We start from the raw sequence: 21,487 nt of genomic DNA, 5'->3' as shown, positions 1-21,487 counted from the left end.
TTACGTGAAAATCAGTTCCAACCTTGAAGACAAGTCCACTTGTCGAAACGTCGGTTCGAGCACCCACCCCCTGTTTACGGATTTTTTTCAACTTTACACAGCATGTTTTGAGAACTTTAGTTACACAAGACTGCCAAAGGGCGAGAATATGGTTTGAAATCCGGGTCATCAAAATCGTCACCGCTCAAGCTTGGGTCCTTACCTATTCTACTGAAGTGAATGGAGAAATTTAAAGCAACACTTTACAAGTTGAAATTGATTTAGTGTTGCGCTTAAGTGTGCCTTTAATAATTCGTTGCTAAACATGTTCAGTGTCCTATAACGCATCCCTTTTGTGAGGTATACAGTAACAACCACCTTACATGCGCTGTCATAAGTAACTTCTTGCACAGGACAACTGTGGTATTTTCTTAAGATATGCTAGCGTTCTTCCCTGTATTGACCGGCAGTGACCATGTTCACTTGTTTGTCCATGTGCCGCACGCAGTTTCGTAGAAACTAAGGTCCCGCTTTAATTCTTTAATCAATAAACTGAAGTGTTTCGTTATATCATTGCCCTGTCTACTTTTCCTACAGGGCTGAATGACTTAGAGGTCATCTAGAGAAGTGGCAGCGCATGAAGGTTAACGAAAACAAAATCTGTGTGCATTTTGCAGGAACGAGCCCGGTGTCATACGCCTTCTTGTGAGAGCTAGAGCGGACTTGAATGCTGTGAATGAGAAGAACCGGACTCCTCTACATGTTGCTGCTTCAAAAGAGCACGCGGACTGCGTTCGGACCTTGCTCTCCTATTCACGTAGGATCAACGTAAACTTGCAGGTATGTCTTGTTTCCGGCATGTGCAAACTGCTTCCTAATAGTATGGCGGTATCTTAAGCCAATTCCGGGTGTTAGTTTGTGCCCAGTGACACGAAAAAGGCAGATGGTGGTGTTGATGGTGATGATGTTGCCACAGGCGGGGTTAGCGTGGCAGACCTGGCCGGCAATTGCTCCGCCTGAGCGACTCTTGCCATGTAGCATATCTCACCATACATCACTTAAACCTGCCTCTCGTAGAAAACGTAAAAGTATAGTGGCCACTTCCTTGCAAACCATCTGCACATCTGCCAGAAACACAAGGGGCCAAACAACGAAACGTTCCTTTCCTTCGACCGCGTCCTCACCTTACGTGAGGCCTCCTTACAGCCAAGTACCGACGGAGGAAGCAACCATACTCTGAAAGCTCCCTTCACCCGTCCTCGAAGGAGGAATGGTTGCCGCGCTCCTGCGTTCGAGATTATCGAATATAAGCTTTGCTCACAAGCGTTTATTCTGAAAAAAAAAAATGTTGGGTCACCACATCACTTCCAAATTGAAGTGTTAATATAGAGACGCGTGTAAGCTTTCTTCCAACTGCGATTACTAAATATGAAAAGCCACCGTAGTCGAGCGCAAAACGGGGTGCGTTCTAGCAACACTGAAACGCCCGCCTCTTTAAACGCTGTCAGTGCGCGCACGCTCGCGTCTCCCTGCAGAGGTGGGGGGGGGGGGGGGGGGGGGGCGGAGAGTTGCCTCGGAAACAAGCATCACGTGGGCTAGCTGTGAGGTGAAGCGCTCGTTCAGGGCCAGGAGCGGACCTAAGGGCACACGGAGGTAGCCCCAAAGCAACCTTAAGCTGAGGAAGCGCCAAGGAAGCCTTCACCGAGGGCTCCTCAGTGAGGAAGCTTTCAGAGTGACATAAGGCGGCCTCACCGAAATGAAGGCTTCCTTACTGAGGAAAGGGACATTTCGTTGTTTGGCCCAAGGTCTTCACAGCATCCGTGGGGAAACCCTCTTTTCTTCATAGTGGTCCATCACTCTCTCCCTTTCGGCGCAAAAGCGCTTACAGCACCAGATGTAGTGATGTATATCCCCAGGTTCATTGCACTCAGTGCTCAACGGGGAAGGAGCGCCCCTTGCTTTAAACAACCATGCAGGAGTGTAGGCCGATCGCGTTCTTACTCTATACAGAAGGGTTGGCTCGGCCGCACTAAGTCCTCTTATGACACAGGGCTGATGGGACGAATTCCATAAAGACCGAAAATGGCATTGAATTGTCTCTCTTGGTACTTGCTGATTACTAGGAGCTCTGACTGTCAGTTGTCTTGACAGTGCTCCGTTGGCTAGGGTATCTGCTCTTTCGTTGCCGCTGACACCAACATGTGAAGGTATTCACTGGAAAGCTATCCTGATGCCTTTTATGGTAGCGTGTTTCTGTGATGCTAGCGACTGGCGGCAGAACTTGTTTGTGGGAGCTTCTCGAGAAAGTTGTTGGATTGCCGACTTATTCGCGATGCGCAGCGCCTATAAGGGCGCCACGAAAGCCGCGAAGCGGCTGCCGTTGGAACCGCTGGCGGGTCGCGTAGCAGACGCCTCATTTGCGCACGTGCGATTAGCCGCTTGTGCGCGTCCCAGATAATTACTTTTGCGGCGATTGTGTAAGCAAAGGAGCCGCACTTTATAATAGTGGACATGTGTCCGATGTCACAGCTGTGTGGGACTACAATGTCACCATACGCGCCAAGTGTTTGCCACAGACAAGCGTCAACAAGCTTCCCTACGAAGTGTAGCTCATCGTAAGTACACCGCTTTCTCTATAACGTCCCGATCACTAACGCCTGCATGCGTTGACGCGTGAACCAACGTTTTTTCTCTACACAGTAGCTTCGTTTACGTGCCATGTGTTTATATAATAGATTTTGAGGGTGCACGCGCTGTCGCACCGGCGTATAGATTTCACAGGGTCGGCCACGCGAAGGGTCAGCGTTGGTAAAACTTTGAAACCAGCACGATAAACTTGTGAAAAAGTAAACGATAAGGTTGTCGTCATCAGTGCAGAAGCGCACAGCGAACATTCTGCACCGATGATCGCATTCCAGTGCCATCAATAGGTAGAATGCAGCCGATTTCGTACAGCACACGTGTGATTCCCCGGCGCTTTTGTAAAGGAGCCGTCACCTGCCCTACATTATCTCGCATTGCGCTTCCCGCCATTCGTTTTTCAAGAGAGCCTAGATATCGCGTCTTATCAGTAATAACAACCTCATGTGAATTCTAGCGTCGACAGTGCAGGCGAGGCGACCAAGTGTAAACGTAGTAGCGTTCGCTGAAGACGTAGCGACATAAATGGAGAAATAAAAAACACGGTACTCGTTCTAACACTGCCGTAAACAAAGCGCGATTGCTTAGCTTTTACGTCGTACAGCCGCAATCCACCGCCGCCGTCGCTCTCGCTCATGAAATAGCACGGTAAACCTGTAGAAGTGCGTTCTTGGCGATTTTTTCTGTGTGTTTGAGCAGCCGACAACGCAGCAGTTATTTTTCGACATCGTTGAGGCCTGACAGAGTCGTTAAATCACGGTGAAAACACATCCATCCGTACACTCGCGTAGACGCTCGCGGGAACACTGCTCGCCGGGACCCGTCAGCGCTTCCGAGCCGTGGCGGCAGATGGCGTCGTCGGCGCTTTGCGCATCGCCTATAGTCCGAGAGAATAGCAGCTTGTTGGGCGGGTCCATTCTTCAGTTCTCGAAGAGCAGCAGCAACAGCGGCGCTCTCTGCAACTGTCAAAGAGAATGGGTGGTCCAAGCGACCAGACCATGTAGCTCCGATAGATGGAATCCAATATGCCACAGCAGAGCTGTTTTTGTCGATACTGACGGAACCGTCTGTGTATACGTGAAGATGGAGTAGTTAACCCCCAAATGCTCGAGCATCAGGCAGCGCGCTGCAGTAGAAGGTGTCGATCGCTTTGATTGCAGCCCAGGTATACTAAGGTCGCAAATAACGTCTTCAATCAACTAAGGCGGGCACTTTGTTGCCTTCTTTTGGGGCTTTTAACACCGAGGATATCTTGGGTATTTAGTGCCGCAGAGAGATGAGATCTGTGCCTGGTTTTGTCTTCTGATGATGGTTTTTTCAGTGAAGGACTCACTTGAGTCGTAGAAGTTGGGTCAGTAAAGCTTGGGATGCCAGAAGACGTAGCGGTAGAGACTGGGCCTCGTGTACGACCTTCTTGTTTGAGGCATGCCTTCGAAACTCCCAAAGACAAAGGGAGGCCTTTGCGCTGTAGAACCTCTAATCGTTCATATTGGGTCTCGGATGGGCACATAATTGGCAGTTGGTAAAGAACCTGGCTGGTCAATAGTGCGCTATGCAATACGAGCATAGACTTTCGGTGATTGCCCGAGCGCATACCAACAACTCGCTTGAGGGCCTGAAGTCGCTGTACTGCTGCTTCTGAGAGAAAGTCCACAGCTTTCCTCCATGATAGCCTGTTGTCCAAGATCACTCCCACGAAACGTAGCCTGTCGTATCGGCTGACTTTCCAAGGTTAACTGCAACCGCGTGGCCTTTCGTTGTCGCCCAGGAAATAGAAAAAGAGAGGATTTCTCCGCTGCTGTTGACAGACCGAGTCTTGATAGGTGGGCCTGACTGGTTAAAATTGCTCCTTGGGCTATTCGTTCACGCCGTTTGTGGCTGTATTCCGAGACCAAGATGCAGATGTCGTTTGGCATATATTGACATCCGTTTTCGTCTGAGTCGGCGCATGCAACTCAGACGAAAAAGGCAGAATCGCTCGATAAGCAACTCTCGTTTAGGTTCAGACGAAGTGTGGTCCCCGACTGATGTAACTCTGTAAATACCTCCAGACTGCTTCAGTTTCATTAAATATTTCTCCCAGAAAGCAACATATTTCGGAGATTTTACAAATCAGTATCAAATTTCCAGCAAGTTTGCTTCTCTGAAGCAATTGCATTAGCAATTTCTTAATGCCCATATTTTGACCACAGGCCAAAAAATTTGTCCGCATGTTACCGAACATATATCTGCCAAGTGCAGCCTATATGGCGTTTCGTCTCTTTAAGACATCAAAAATACATAAAAGGACACAGAGCACGTACCACCACTAAGATATCACAAATTTAGAAGAGAACGCAAAAAAATTTGTAGGGTCCATTACGCATTCACCCAAGACGACTCGAAGGTGAAAGCCATCTTCTTTTTCTTCTCATTCGATGAACTGATCCTGCCCTGCCAGCCTCCGAAAGCTTTGTGCACCTAGCGTTGTTTTGCACTGCCTCCAAGATAGGAGGTACCTCACTTGGCTTTGCACTGCCTCAGTGATCGGCCCACCTTTGACAAAGCTACGATGTCATGGGACGGGGCATCATGTGAGGTTGCGTCACGTGACGTGATGTCACGCCAAAATTTGTGACGTCAAGATGACGTCACAAATTTTGTTGATCTGTGATGACATCGTGACGTCATGTGCTGACGTCATCACGTGATGATGATTTTTTGCATTACTCGTTCCCGACGCCGCAGGGCGTGGGAGATGTCGACGGTCAAATTTCGGGTTTGATGAGGCATCTAAGGTGTTCGACGTAATATATTTACACCGTATTTACAATGACATTACTGGACGGCACAATAGCAGCTAGCTCGCGTGGTTCGTAAGCAACGTTGTCTTCTGTAATGAGTTATGATCATAATGAATATTGTGATTAAAGGCTTTGATAGGTAAAACAGATATCGTACAGCACAAGCCTCAACGGTTCCATTCACTCAAGAAATTGAGTGCATATTAACTCACACATCCCAATTTTACCTACATGTGAACTCATTGCCTGATTCCCAATGGGATTGCATCGGTTTCGGGCGGCGTGTGCAGTGTGGCCATGCCGTTCTCTCGTCTCATCCAGAATGTTCCCTCACTATATCTCGCCGAGCTCTCCCCGCAGCCGCTCGCTCTTGCTTTAGCGTTGCTCTGGACTTGAGCCATATATAGTCAATCGACTGCCGCCGTTCGGTATTCGAAAACTCACTCTTAACGTTCGGTTTTCGAGCAGTCACATGTACTACAGTCGTGAAGATGACGTAATCGATGTGTCTCGTTTCTGGCGGGGTCGCAAAGTGACACATGTGATGCTCTCGCATTAACATATGTTCTTCGATTACCCTGTAAGGACGCCGTAGGAGACACGGCTCTACACGATGCCATCACCGTCGAGAACACGGAAGTCGCCAGCCTCCTGATTGATTTCCGCGCTATGGACTTGTCACTGAAGAATCAACGGGGTTTCAATTCCCTGCACCATGCCTGCTTGAAAGGCAATCACGAGCAAGTATTTGCTTTTTTTTTTCATTGATTTTCACGTTCTTGTTGACTAACTACTCACTCCTAGCTCTAAGGACTGGGTAGTTGCCATGGCAATCTGTAAATTCTTCTAAAGTAGTCCAGAACGTACACTTAGGCGTGAGACATTTTCTAGCCTCCTTGCCAGGCATCGTACTTAGTAGACAGAGTGGCGTGCTCAAAAGGGCCTTGCCACACTTTTTTAAGTAGTCATCGAAACGTTTCATTAAAGGAGTTCATTGCCTCACGAATCGACTGCCGCAAAAAAATTCTAGGATTCGTCAAGTACGAGAGGAGCAACAGGGATTTGCCGCAAGCTTTAAGCGCTTTCTCTCCCCTCCCGTACCAGCGAGAGCGCTGAAAGTTACTCAGAGGAGGGATGAAATGGCAGCAAGAAGCTACCAACGTCCGCCAGCACGTGTTATGACATTGAGCACTATCTTTTCTTTCTTAATGACGATAGTCTTTCTCGGGGAACTTAAACGCAGAAATTTCGGTCTGTCTGTCTGTTTGTCTGTCTGTCACCCGACTCAGCCACCCTGCCAAAGTCGAACCACTTTCCGAACGCCCAGCCATCTTGAACAGGTGGCTACATAGGCGTGCGCAGGGGGGGGGGGGGGGCAAGGGGGCGAGAAGGGGGGGCGCAAAGTCAGCCCTATACATTGTAGAGGGGGCGAGAAGAGGGGCGCAAAGGTAGCCGCATACATTGACATAATAGGGAGGGGGGCGCTGCGACGAACCTTCGCCCCCCCTGAAGGGGAACCCTGCGCACGCTTGTGGGTGGCTAGATTCATACTGGTGTGCATTGTCGATCAAAAAGCAAACATTACGCATATCTGAGGCGCAACATCACTAGGTATTAGGTGGTATGTTACTTTAACAGAAGATACATAGATACGTAATTAAAAGACCCTAGTTTCTTAAGCTGCGCTGAAAATCCGACTACGCTGAAAATGCGACGCCATGCACGGCGACGAACGCCCTCTGCCACGGAGGAAAGAAACGCTCTGCACAAGCTCATGTTTCCCGAGATGGCGCCCATATCTCACGCAGCATAGAGTTACTGTATATGCTACCTTTAGGTAGCAGAGTTGCGCATCCGTCTTCCAAACGCCGCTAGCAACCAAGCGTTGCGGAGAAGCTGACAATCGGGTCAATTCTGGTATTTCTCGATCGCGCCGCTGTAGCGAACTGGATCGACACTAGTCATTCACAGTATAGTTAGTCACCGATCTTCGACACGCCAGTCTTGCCGATCGGTGACCCAGTAGGCATGTCGCCTGCAAAAACCGAGCGCGTCTTAGCCGCATAGCTGTCGTTGCTAGCCATACCTATGCGCAACTCTGCTACCTAAAGGTAGCATACACAGTAACTCTAACGCAGCGCTCGTCTATCGTCTTTCGACGGAATTTGCAGCGAAGCACGCAGATGCGCGGCCAATTTTTTTTCTTCGAACGCGCGGCTTACTCTCAGTGTGATCGGGAGTGCTCATGGGCACGTAGTGGCATCCAGCGGTGGCGGCGGTAACTATGCAGCTCACGATTATCAAATCAGCTATTGGCCGATGACTTTGTGTTTATGGCGCCATCATTCGGGTTTATCACATCAATTATCGAGTGATGAGGAAGCGACTTATGCCGTATTTGAGAATTATTTGTAAATTCCAGACCACGTGCCGCGCTATAATGTTTAGCTCACGTGTTCTCAGGAACCTCCACTACCGACCGGCAGCGTTTTTTGACCATGCTCAACAAGTCTTCCAGATTCCCTTTAAGAAGCCAGTACGTAGGTGGTAGAATCTCTCCCTGGTCATTTTGTTGCTGATGCAAGAATAGCGAAGAAGTGAATTAGTGTATAGAAGATCTGAAAACATGGGGCCTCGTGAATTAATCTGTCAGACATCGGAATAAAATAAAACAAGTCTGGCGGCGCCGGAATTCCCACCGCTGAATTTCTAAACCGACTGCCGATATGACAGTTCACTCGCATTTGCTCAAGGCCGTCGCAGATACAAAAGGTGTCAAGCCTGTACGCTTTTTTATTGAGAGAGATAATTTATTAGAAGGCAGAGATGTCAGCCTGAGCCGGTGCGCTCTAGCCTGCTATTCTGCGCAGGGGGAAAGGAAAAAAAAAAGGAGTGATGAGGGGTGGTAATGGCGAGAGGAAAAAGTTATGCGTATATACAAGAACCACGTAACATAGTAATTTCGCTAGAGTCTGGTGTCCAGTCCTGTACTTTTAAGAAAATCCATAACAGCCCTGATAGCAGTTGGTGATCTTGTCTGGTCGCACATAACTGACAAAGTACCAGTGTCACTTAGCGTTGCCACAGCGATGCCGGCCAACGTTGAAGCGAGTGCATTTCGTTGGGACACGTACAGAGGGCAGTCGCACAATAGATGTTTAAAAGTCTCATCAACTTGGCAGCGCTCACAGTTCAGGCTGTCCGCACGGCCGATAAGTTGCGCGTAGCGTCGAGTGAATGCGACGCCCAGTCGAATCATGTGTAACAAAGTGGCGTGGCTTCGGTTTAGTTTAGCCGCGGCTTTGGCACAGCGGCTTTTGCTGCAGCATCAGCTTGCTCGTTGCCTGCTAAGCCACAGTGTCCAGGTATCCATTGGAAGATAATCGTATGACCATTTTTATTGATGCGATATAAGGAAATGGTGAAGCAAACGTAAGGCGTCAGATTCCCTAGCTCTTGAATGAGTCGAGCGTGCAACATGCAGAGTTGCGTAAATAACGTCAGGCAACGTTGTCAGCGTAACACGAGAACATAAAAAATACATGGTAAATACAGTATACGAGTCAATGTACCACGACATTGGGTCTTGTTGTCGATATCGCGTATCAAGCCCTAAATCATGGCAACAGAGCCAGTGGGTTGCCATGCCACTGATTCGGATCGGCGCGCCATCAAGCAACTTGCGCACCTCTTCTTTAGCAGATATCGAATCCTTGAAACGATTAAAGCATTAATTAACTTACTCAAACAACCGAACGCGTCAAAGCGCTTAAATTTTTTGTACAGTAATAGCCAAATGTAATTTCGTACTATTGCTTAAGTTATATATATGTTGTCACTATAACCGTAGCCCCAGCACTGGTGTAGACCACTTAAAGGGACCCTGAAACGGTTTTTTGAAGTTTTGTCAGCGTTTAGGCAAGAGCATCCCCAAATCATTCGCACCAGAAATTTAGTGACACACTGCGTGCCAAGGCCGCTACGGACAATTATATCTATACCCTCCTTCTCACCACTGCCTTGCACCCTCAACTCACAGACACGCTGGCATCGCCGGCGATCACAGCGCTCTCATGAGCGCTAGATGCCTCACAAACATTGCACGATGTCGCAGCTTTACAAGTCATTAATTGTTAGATATGTGGTACACAACACGGTTAGGACAATTCATTGTGTCCAAGAAAAGAAACCTCGAGATAAACACTGTCGCTCAGCTCACGTCAACACGGAGTACGTCGTAACACAGGCAGACAACGCTCGCTGCCCACAGGAGCTTCAGTGACGTGTACTGGACATATCCAATCAGATCAGCCGCCTGCGTGACGTCGCGCTTCCAATACGACGCGTACTGGAAGTGGGCGGTTTGAAAACGCGTTTGGCTGAGCCGATGTGATCGGTGGCGATTCGCAGCTTTAGAGCCTCGTAATAAATTACAGAGTTTACGCACACAGCTTAAATCAATCTGTAAATTATCGTTAGGACTTGCTCTACCGGCCCAATGTGTTCGTACAAAATCGTCAAAACCGCTTCAGGGTCCCTTTAAGACGAAGTTATGCAAGGCACGAGCAATGTTGAACGTTTCGGCTCTCGTCAGCTGCTGGGAGCCGCCGTATCGAGGCTACCAAAAACTCATTCACATTCACAAACACAGAAATGCATCAGAATGATTTCGCATATCTTTCTAGACTTCTCGTGTTAAACGGAACTTTGGAGATTTGCTGTGAGAACGTGAGAGCCAGCGGGACTTTATTTGAGATATTCCTTTTTTTATTCTTAACTACATATAGATGCTTGGTTTAACAGCATTGTTCCACGGCGACGCACGTACTAGAAGTAAGCGCTTCTAGTATATGTGCTATGAGAAAGCGGCTCCATATGAACTGCAAACAATTCAACAGACCTGAGTTTTGTAACACCGCCAGAGGAAGCGTCAAGATGGCGGATGGTCACGGCGATGGTTTGTTAGATTAGTTGTGACTTTCTGCCAACCAAGTATTACTTCCGCACATCTCCATAATTACTTTCATTATTTCTTAAAAGTCCTCCAGGCTCAGCTTCTGTGGCCAAGCTTCCCACTTGGACGTAAAATAGCCTTCGAACTTTCAATTAAGCTAATTACATGTGTGATCTTTCTTTGAAGGTGTCCTTTCTGTTTGCCCAACTAGTTAAAAAGTCAGAAGGCGGGATCAATGTGTTGTGTCGATGTATATTTCCATATTACTTTACTCTGAACAAAGTAGAAAAGTTTAGGCAGAATACTCCAGCGTGGCAGAGGAACAACGGCGGTTTTGTAATAGGGATCTTCATAACATTCACCATCATCGCAAGCGCTTCTAATATCATGTATTACAGTATAGTATAGTATAGTATGGTCTAGTATAGTACATCCATCCGTCGTAGCTCAAGTGATAGAGCATCGTACGCGTAATTCGAAGATGTGGGTTCAGATCCCACCGATGGGAAAATTAATTTGTCGTCTACTTCAATTCCTCTGAACTTACGTCACAATTTGTACGCTACATTTAAAGACAACAATTAAAGACCTCTATGCATTCCTGGCCTAATTGTCTGTTCGATTCATTTGGCCGTGTCTAACATATAAACGAGCTCCTCGGAAAAAGTTTCCTTATTTTCTCAGATGTGTTTTAACCTGGTAATTTACATATGTTTGGAGGAAATTTCCAACACAAACTCTCTCTGCGTTTCAGGATTGCAGAGAGAATCCTGTCGAAGCGGCCCAACTTGCTGAACGTAGCAAAAAACGACGGCTTCACGGCTTTACACTTGGCGGCGAATAATGGACACTACCGGGTTGCGAAAACCTTGTTGGCGAAGGTAACGTTCTTGGTACTTTCCATTATTGGACTTGCATTCACACTATCGTAGTGCGCGTTGCCTTAAGGTGCGATGATTGAAACCCGTACGTCACGTGCGACCACACGCACGTCAGTGTACTCTGGAATTTTCAACCGGAAAGCGAGCATTTCCAAGCTTACCCAAATGATCGCGCTAAACGGGTTCCCATCGAGAGCCAGAAATGTTGCTTTCGCGAAAACACCACCAGTTTTGAATATCTCTCCAGCTGTTACTCCCATGCAGTAGGCGACTGCAGGCTTTTAAGAGGCAAGATTGAAAATGTTATATAAGAAAAGGTGCAGTCGTTGCCGACTTAGCTGTTGCGTTTTACCTCGCTGAATACGGTGAATTGAACGGAAAGCAAGTATGTTCGAGACAAATCACTGGAATTGTGTGTGTGTGTGTGTGTGTGTGTGTGTGTGTGTGTGTGTGTGTGTGTGTGTGTGTGTGTGTGTGTGTGTGTGTGTGTGTGTGTGTGTGTGTGTGTGTGTGTGTGTGTGTGTGTGTGTGTGTGTGTGTGTGTGTGTGTGTGTGTGGAGCAAGACGCGGGAAGCCCTTCTATTTAGCGGAGCAATTCAATGCCCGTGCGAAATGCGCACAATCTTCGACAACTTATTGCACCGGTTTTATGTGTGGTGCTGAACATTTATTGACATCGTCACTGCCCATCAAAAATTTCGCACATTTCCTTTTTGCAGAGGGAATCCGACATGAACGCTCATGCATCTAAAGGAGAGACGCCGCTTATGTTGGCAGCGATCTTTGGCCACTGGGATATTGTCGAGCTCCTCGTCGAGGCTGGTGCTGACGTCAATCGACAAGACCAGGATGGAGACACCGTGCTTCACTTTGCCATAGGCAGGTACCAACTGACGGCACTCCGATCGTCGGGTACCTCGAATGCTCCCTACTTGTCAGCGGTGCGTAGTGGCAACATTTATTTCTTGTTGAGCACATGCCTCACTTATTCGTGGCCGGGCCTATGATGCACTCTGCAAGTAGGCACATGATAAGCGCACTATGGACTGCAGGGCGAGTAAGAGAGAATCAGCTTTATTAAAGTAAGGCTCAGAGATTGCTGGTTGCTGTTCGTGGAGCCTCTCTTTCAGGGTCCCGATGGCTATGACCATGACCAACAAGACATCTCCTGGTGTCACTCACGTTCTCCTGTATTTATCTTGTTCACTGTAGTGTTTTTAGTAGGGGTGTGCGAATAATCGAAAGTTTCGAATATTCGCCGAATATTACATTCGAAATATTCGTCGAATATTACATTCGAAATATTCGTATTCGATTCAAAAATCTTGTATTCGAAAAGTTTCGAATATTCGATAACTTCGAATATTCGAAAAATTCGAATATGAGATTCGATTATCATGCATAATATAACTCGTCTTCCACATTTCTGCTGCGTTCGTATACAGTCGAAACCCGCGATAATGAAATCCTGAGGGAACGAAATTCTCACCGCAACGAAATATTTTCGGAGCACCGGCGAACGCCCATAGGAGTCAATGCATTTCGTAACTCACGACTATGAAAGATATTCATACCGCAGTCCCTCATTAACGAAATTTCTGAAACATGAGTGCGCAAATAATCTACTCTCGCAACATTAACTACATTCGAAAACTGCTGAAATGCATTCGTGCTACACTTAAATTGTGCAAAACTATCGCTACAGCGCACTTGAGTAGCAGACGCCATCATTGTTTGCAAAAAAACATAAAGCTGGCGACAATCATGATGATGATGGCTTGCCGAAACACTTGCTCGTTATCGCGGACTACGTAGCCAAATTCACATTCCTCATGGTGTTTCTTTCATTGGCTTGGCTCTGTGCTTGGCTTTGTCGGCTTTGCGCGCACATGGTCGCGTGTGTTTGCCATTTGTGGAGCGTTTGCTTGGTCACTTGGTGTAACGTGAACTGTGTGTTGCGATTGCTTCGTCCGATTTCGCTGCCTGCGAAGATGCCGCCTCCATCGAAAACGCGGAAGTTCTTCACGCTGGAAGATAAGGCTGCAATCATCAGTGAGGTGGAAAAGGGCAGAAAAAAAATGGAGATCACCGAAAAATTCGGCGTTGCGTGCAGCTCGCTGTCCACGATTCTGCGCTGATCCGCGCTGATCCAGCGGAGCCGGAAGAAGGTTCGCCTGTAGGCGCACTTGATGACGGTACTGGTGACAGCGCAGTGCCGCCGTCACTGACCAGTGCATAGCACGAACTTTGTGCCGTGGCATACGAGATTCCCGATGGAGAGGCATGAAATTGCTGCATGGTAAGGCCCGCCAAAGCAAACTTACTGACTTTTGGAAATAACATGTGTTTTTTTTTGTAAATTCCATGTCTTTTATGCCGCATTCTCGCGCCAACGAAATTCCCGCGAGAGCGAAATTTTGTGCTTTCCCCGCCGATTTCGTTAGTGCGGGTTGCAACTGCAGCTAAAAACGTTGCCGAGAGGAGCGATAAACATCGTAAGTACACGGAGGCACGATATCTGCCTGCGACGAGCGCCCAATGGATGGATGGAAGAACTTTATTGTTTGTCCGGCAGATTAACGGCCCGGGCTCAGGTCTCCCATGTCGGGACGTCAAGGCCTTGCCTCTCCGCCGCTTCACGGGCCTGCTGGACTGCCCAGAGTTGGTCGGCGAGCTTGGAGCTGCGCAGAGCGGCTTCCCACCTCGCCGAGAGAGCATCGGGATTAATACATTTGCAAACTAACACTTATCCTAATCCACTGCTATATCACCGAATATACCCCGAGATCTATAACACCAGCATCTGTAAGATCTGCCAGACAGACACAGCTACGCTTAAGCATATGCTCTGGGAATGCGAGGCTAAAGCGCCCAAATACGGATGATTTATTGCTGGTGCATCTCCGACGTGCAGCGCTGTTGGCGATCATGTAACCATACATTTTCAATATTATGCGGCCGTAACGTGCCGCACTACCACTCGTTCACTATGCGGGACCACTTCTGAAGAAAGACAGTGACCCATGTGACTGGTGGTGGACTGTAGGCACCTTCAGATACCCCAGTCTGGCAAAGCTTTGCCCCATGTACCTCCCTATACCAGCCACTTCTTTTCCAAGCGAGCGTGCCTTTTCAGTGGGAGGGGGGCGGGGGGGAGGGGGGGTGTTGTCTCTGTTGGAAGGGAGCGCCTGCTGCCTGATCATGTGGAGCAACTCATATTTCTTCATGATAACATCTAGTCATTACTTTCATTGTGCCGTGATATTTAATTGTGTTGTGATGTGCATTGTGCTAGCCTGGACATTGTGTTCTGGAGGTAGCAATGTATGTTGTGTTGCCAGTCAGGCTGTTAATGTTTTTTTTTTCAAATAGCTACATGTTAAATAAAATATTGTTACTGTGGAGGCATTTTCCTTTGATATTCGATATTCGATTCGATATTCGAAGGTGGATATGCGTGTTCGATTCGTATTCGAAAAATGTGATATTCGCACACCCCTAGTTTTTAGCGTGAGAGGACTTGTGATACTACTCGCCTTGCCTTCTTCGTTGCAGTGCCGATGTGACAGTGTTACCACTAGTCGACTGAAGGAACACGCGGCTCTTCATTTTACGTCAATGTACCCGAGTGTCTAAATAATACATAGCTGCCTATGCTTAACACATCAGGATATATGTCTGTCGAAGACGGTAGTGGTTAGGATATGAAAGTGGTAGATTAGAACCGGTTTTAAAATTTGATACGTGTGTTTATTTTTTTAACTTTTCTGTCCTTCCATCTAGGCATGTAAGCATGCCGTTGGGGTCTATGGCGGCAATGATGGCAACACATTTTTTTTTGTTGACAAAACATGTAACAATTCATCAGTGTAATTGCTTGTGACGTACGGAGTAAAGATCGCGCACACTCGAAGATAGAAAGAAGGCTGCTTACAAAAAAAGTTCAGATTTCTACTGGCTGTTGTAGCCTATGGGTTCACGGTATCAAATCTCAGGCTCGATCCTTGTAATGGCGGCCTCATACCGATGAAGACGAAATGCAGAAGCACAAGCGCACTTATAGATCCTGGCTTACGTTAAACAACCTCAGGCGATCAATATTAATTCGGAATCCTCCGGTACGGTTTTCCTCAAACGCTGATAATGATTTTGAAAAGTGAAGCTTTGGAATTTGTTGATAATTTTGAAAAGATACTTCTTTTGCCTCGGACGGAGTCCATGTATACACTTATTTATAAAATGGAACGGCATGAGAAGTTAAAAGGGATTGAAGCACGCATGGCACTGCAAGTAATTGCAGTAAAAGTAGCAATGCTTGAAATATCAATTCAGTATTTATGCCTCTAGTTTGTTATGAAGCCCGTAGAAAATGCAACGAAGGGACCCCAGCAGAAAATTTTAAGATAATGCCTGCCCAAGCTGAGAGAAAGAAAACAAAGAGTAGTCATATGGAAAAGACAGGGAAGTCTTCAGGTTGAACTCGGTCGGCCACCTTGTACAGTGGAAAAGGAAATGGGGACTACAGGACATTCGGAGGAGGAGAGAAGTACATCGTGCCCATTTTGCGACGCTCCAATCAGCGATGTAACTGTCACACACCTATTGTGGACATGCACCGGTCTACAATTAAGCCGTCGCCGTCACCTACGTGCAACAGGCCTCAGGCCTGGCCGACCACCCGACCTTGACCGCTGGATTAGTGGACCTCACCACCGCTCGTTACTGGACTTCATACACGAAGCAAATTTATATGTGTATTTCTGAATAAATATTATGCCTAAGGGCAGACTTTCGAAAAAAAAAAAGAAGATCATACTTTGCATGGGCCCAAGAACACGAAGAAGTGTTCGTGGTCAAATTCGTCACAAGAGATTATATATGGGCTGATTCATTCCAAGAAGCGCATCAACGCTTTCGTAGCATTGCGTACATCGCGGGCGTACCAAGCCATGGTTTCAAGATCCTATTTTCTGTGAAGAGCTCGTCATGCAGTTCCCGTAATGCTGTGCTGACGTGGAAGCCCCTCGGACCGACACACAATAGCCGTTTTGTGGTTTTTTACGCCACATATTTTGCAGTCTTCACAGTGCGCCATTCCACTGGTGAATGAGTAGGCGCTCGTAAAAGCGCCTGTAGTACATGTTAAAGGCGGCGTAGTAACGTTTAGTGATTCCAAAAAGAAACAAGCAAAGGGTGTAAGTTTCAAGTCTGGGTCACGAACACACGCCGAACCCGAAGCGAAAGTTGCGCTCTTTCTGTCCACATCGTTTGTTTCCCTTTGTTCGTCCGAACGTATGCGCATCGATTCCAATCACAATGGAAAGCTAATTTACTCTTCAAAAAAAATCAGTGGAGCGTAGGTGACACTTTATTGGGTTTTATATCGCTCACGCGCATATATTTCAAACCTCGCTGTTCACATGCTCCAGCCGAGAACGCAAGCTTCTGGCTTCAAGCACATGTCTTTGTACAAATCTGAGCCCATTGCTGCTAATTTATTAGAGCGTAACTCCGAGGAGGCTTTGTTAGCATAGAACATGATTTTTGTATAAAGAACAGTTCGATTAATTCAATGAGTATATCTTGTGTAGATCCCATAATTTACCGTCGCAAGTGCTTCCATAATCGAGAACCATCTTTCATAAAACAGACCAATGATGAAGTTTTATGCAAGTTCACAGTGTAGTATTGTTGAATTAGAATAGCGGCATTCACAGCGTAGTATTCTAGAGTGCGCTAAAAGTTTTGTGCCTATTCATGTGAATTTAACACTGCTTTACATTTACGATTTCAACAATTCCTTCTGCAGATTGCGCAGGAACTGCCTAATGGCCGCTTGGCTCCTCTGTGCTACCTAGCCAACCGGGGAGCCGACGTGTACATGATGAACAACAAGGGCATCTCGCCCATGATGATTGCTGCCACCATTGACATTTCAGAATATATCGCGGCGTGGGCTTCGAGAAGGTTAGTACGGTATTATTAAAAATTATTGAACAAGCGGTGTCGCTGAAGCCGGCGTTTCGACCCGCGGACTTGTCTTCTTCAAGGCTACCATTGACAAGTCCGCTTGTCGAAACGTCGGCTACAATGACACCCCGTGTTCACGCAGTTTTCATTTCTTGAAGCTTCCATTTTCCCCTGAATTTCTGGCTTTTTAACAGCGAAGCAGTTTAGGCTGGCGGTAACTTGTGCTCCGTCGTAAAAAAAACCTATCATCATGAACCGGCGCGCGCTCTCTTCATTCTGTTTACAGTGAAGGTGTTTAAGCTATCGGTAACTTGTTCTCAGTCATACAAAACTCCTCAGGTGGGTGTACTCTACAGGAATCGGGTACAAGCCCCACTACCGTGTAAAGCAGGCGCGAGTGTCGCACGAATACGAACACGCGAAAAAGAGAGATAGAAATAAAGAGAGAGACAGGATGAAAGCGATAGAAAGAAAAAGGAAGAGAAAGATTGAAATAAAGGGATTGCAGATATAAAAAAAGATGGAAAGACAGAGAAAGAGAGAGAAAGAAGCAGAGAGAGAAACAAAGAAAGGGAAGGAAGAGAAATACACTTAGAAAGTGCGAGAAAGAGAAAGGAATAGATAAAGAAAGAAAGAAACAGAAAGAAACAGATGCAAGAAACAGATACAAGAAATAGAGAGAAATAGCAAGAAAAAGAAGAAAAAATAAAGAGAAACAAGCAAGCTCCCCCCCCTCCTTCCCCAAAAGGGTCACTCGTAATTAAACAGTCATTAAAACAAAGGCACGTTTCGAGATCCGTAGGTATGCCCACATATGCGTACGGATCTCGGATTACACGGGGTAAACAAGGTGCTCGTCCTGTATGCATTTCCTAGTATTCGGTTACTTTGCGACTTTTTAGGACTAAGTGCTTACGGATCAATACACATATCTTTGACATGTCGTTGACTGAGCTTCAAGAAGGTTTGCAGGATAGTGCACGTTTCATTCACAAGGCAAAACGGAGGTCTACACGCATACTAACCTTTAGAACGAAGGATGTCCCCAAGAAAAGTGTTTTACGCAAAGTATTTCTGAAAAGAAAACTTCAGCCAATCCTGTAGTTGGAAGTATCATAGGCAAAGTTACTGTGGAAAGAAATGGCAGCACCAACTTCTCCTTCATTCACTTTTATTTCAAAACAAAAAAAGATCCCGTAGGAACAAAAAGCTTTGCTAATATATGCGTCCCCTCGTGAAGCATCTGCGCCCCCCGAAATGACGTGTCTGCGAGGATCTCATAGCGCTGTTTCATTTTCACTATGGTGGTCCTGTCAGTGAGTTGCTTCTTTTCTGACAAGGATTTCAGTTGACCAGATGGGTACGTTAAACTCGCGGCCATGGCGTGCGCAGCGTTCTCCAACGGGGTGGAAGGGGGGAGTGGGGGCAAGTTTTCACCTTTGAAGTACGTAGCCCGAGTTGCAATACCTTGCTTGGATATTTAAGAGCAACGAGACCTAATGGGCAGACACGTGAAGACGATGAAATTTTATCACAGCCGATTTACGGAGGCGGAAGCTTCGAAGGCATCCCGGCAAGGTTCAGCGGGTCCTCAAGGCAGGGAAAAGTGCAAGATCTGCGTTGAATCTGAAGCCAACGTTGTCTTCGAGCCATGTGGTCATCGGATGACCTGTCAAGAGTGCTGCGTACGCTGCAAGGTCTGCCTCACATGCGCCGTGCCAGTGCAGGCGAAAGTTAATCCCGGTAAGATTCTGGTTCAAGATTGTGGCGTCGGGGGAGGTAGTGTTTGTCTATTACTAGTTTACTGCCCAAATATCTGAACTAGATAATACCCGCCTGATGGAATATAGCTAAATGTCGAGTGTTTTCATGCGAGAAAGTAAGAAGTATGCCTTTATCTGCCGCTACTCCCTATCCATTCTGTGTTTTATCTTTTTTAGGCGATTTATTCGATTCTTCATGTATCTTTACCGAATTGAGAAAATTCTGGGAACAATCGTGAAATTTAAAGTTACAATGCAGTTGGCAGAGAGTTAGCCGCGAGCTCTGGCCACTATGCGCACAAACTAAAGAAACTCAAGATTCTGAGGGTTGCGTCCGTTAGCCGTGCTATGGCGTCATGGGTCATGCGAGCAACAATCTTGTCGTAAGAGCGTGTGTTGTACACACTTTACAAAGCATAGGAGTTCTTCTGTGTGCTGAAATAAATTCGCGGTCTGGAGAGAGGGGTTTTAGCACGAATAAATCATCAGAAAAATCCATCGCATCCTCGCCTATGTCCACGAGCCTATGTCCCATTTCATTCATGACATGAGGGGTTTCATGACGTGCGGGTTTCATGACATTTCATTCATGACAAGCGGTAACAAATATTATGTTTGTTTAGCTCTCGATGCGGAGACCACCTTTTCGAAGCGTCGAGAAACGATACCCCCTTTTAATCTGCGGGATAGTAAAATGTCAACTGTAACTAAACACGTCTCGCCTACGTCAAAATTAAGACCGAGTGATTTTGCTGTTGTTAACTTGCAGATGGGACACCTATCAGAAGCAGAGAACAGAATCAGACGACGCAGAAAGAACTGGATAGTCGGCTGCAAGAGCTGGAGGATCGGCACACGTGCAACATTTGCATGGAAAAGCCACGCGACGTCGTCTTCCTTTGCGGACATGGCTCGTGTAAAGTGTGTGCCGGCAATATGGACCTGTGCCACATGTGCCGTGTGCCAATCGAGAGGAAGATTACCTTATATTTGGACTAAGTGCTAATTCTGTACAGACGTGATTACTCGTATAACGGATGCAGTGCCAATGCTCATTCACTTTGAAACACGATAGTGGTTTTATTTTCGTTTAAGAAAGCAGCAGAGAGATGTAAATGAGAGGGTGAGTGCGAGACAGGAATACGTTTAAAATATGAATCCGCCGTTTCCAATTTCGTTTGCTATTTTGCGTTTTCTCTGCTTGTTTTCCAGCTGGATATACCGATGACAATCCTTTCGCAAACGCCTCCTGGAGTTATTTAAAGAGGAACTATATCCGGATTGACAAATCTCAATCTCATTGTCATTTTGTATCGGCTACGCCGGTGCGTCAGCGTCTCAGCCCATGCGAAGCCGTGCTCATGCTCCGCTGCAGCACGTGCGACGTCTTTGCCATTGTGATATTTCTGCGGCCGAGGCGTTCGAGCACGATCATTCCTCTTTACCACCATCTTTATTTTTAAAGTGGAAAGGCGGAAGCGTGATCGTACCGCCACATCCTCAAAATAAACAGCTGTGTGTGGAGCGAAATCATTTCAGGCCTAATCTGCGCTAGGGTTCTTTTGTGATCCTTTGGGAATTGAGTGTGCTGCTACCCATACAGTTCCACGACACGATACTCAGAAGACGGGTGCTGAGAACCCCACATAAGGATGAAGCTTTGGCTCAGCAGTGACGAGTGTGTTACCACATATCCTTTAACGCCCATTTTTTTATGCAAGTTCCGCATCCACGAATGTTCTTATATTTTCACCTGGCTGACAGAATGAACGCGTACCTACACTGCCAAGATTAAGTTTAGCGGAATGGCGATGACGTCTGATTTTCGCGGCGCGTGTAGATATCTACGCCATTTAGCTTCCACTGGACGCAACATTCAAGCTTGCATGAATAAATTGGTGCTGTTCACAATGTAGTCATTGGTTTATTTGTTAAAAGCACCTGCACTTGCATGTAATTTCCAGAGTGTTTAAAGCAATTTTGAAGCTTCTCTTTCACACTGAAATAAATCAGTTTCACTGCATTTTGCTCTTGGTGCTTCATTCGATGACGCAGGCCATTATGACGTAGAGTAGAGAGCTCGGCCACCTGTGTCAACGACCGGTTACTTTGCTCATTTCTTGATCGTAAATTTACGCACGCGTCTAGGAAGTTGTGCCATGAAAAGCAAGTTGGTCCGAACGCGCTATTCGAACCAGACTTTCAAGAGGCTCAACGAGTGTCATAAAAAGCGCAATCTATAAGTAAAAGTGGTAAGTGGCATCGTGAGGTGCTCCCCGTCATTGGTTTCGAAGCTTCTCTTCGTGTTCGTCATGACATACGCGACGCTATTTGCACTCACAGTCTAGCGTTTCTGCAGTAGCGCGGTAATTAGGTCAAGAAGAACTTTCTTGACAATAGATGCAATTAGGCATGAAATTCTACTGGTTTGCAACTAAATAATGATTCAGTGCGGCACTATTACGCGTACGGCAAGAAGATTAATAATATAGAAAAAAATGCACCAGCTATGAGTTC

General features: G+C 46.7%; 1 protein-coding gene across 1 annotated transcript in view; it reads left to right on the top strand.

The window, feature by feature from the left end:
* The window catches only part of LOC119390034 (E3 ubiquitin-protein ligase MIB2-like), a 29,640-nt gene extending 8,657 nt beyond the window's left edge, over window positions 1-20,983 (top strand). Inside the window, exons 3-9 of the mRNA XM_037657550.2 lie at window positions 657-819; window positions 5,988-6,142; window positions 11,111-11,237; window positions 11,957-12,178; window positions 17,047-17,204; window positions 18,745-18,950; window positions 19,740-20,983. Coding sequence (XP_037513478.2) covers window positions 657-819; window positions 5,988-6,142; window positions 11,111-11,237; window positions 11,957-12,178; window positions 17,047-17,204; window positions 18,745-18,950; window positions 19,740-19,969 — 1,261 coding nt within the window. The 3' untranslated portion in view covers window positions 19,970-20,983. The remainder of the gene's footprint in view (window positions 1-656; window positions 820-5,987; window positions 6,143-11,110; window positions 11,238-11,956; window positions 12,179-17,046; window positions 17,205-18,744; window positions 18,951-19,739) is intronic.
* Window positions 20,984-21,487: the final 504 nt, after the last annotated feature.

This window comes from Rhipicephalus sanguineus, chromosome 4, assembly GCF_013339695.2.
Source record: "Rhipicephalus sanguineus isolate Rsan-2018 chromosome 4, BIME_Rsan_1.4, whole genome shotgun sequence".
Lineage (NCBI taxonomy): Eukaryota > Metazoa > Arthropoda > Arachnida > Ixodida > Ixodidae > Rhipicephalus > Rhipicephalus sanguineus.
This window is presented reverse-complemented; position numbering and strand designations above follow the sequence as displayed.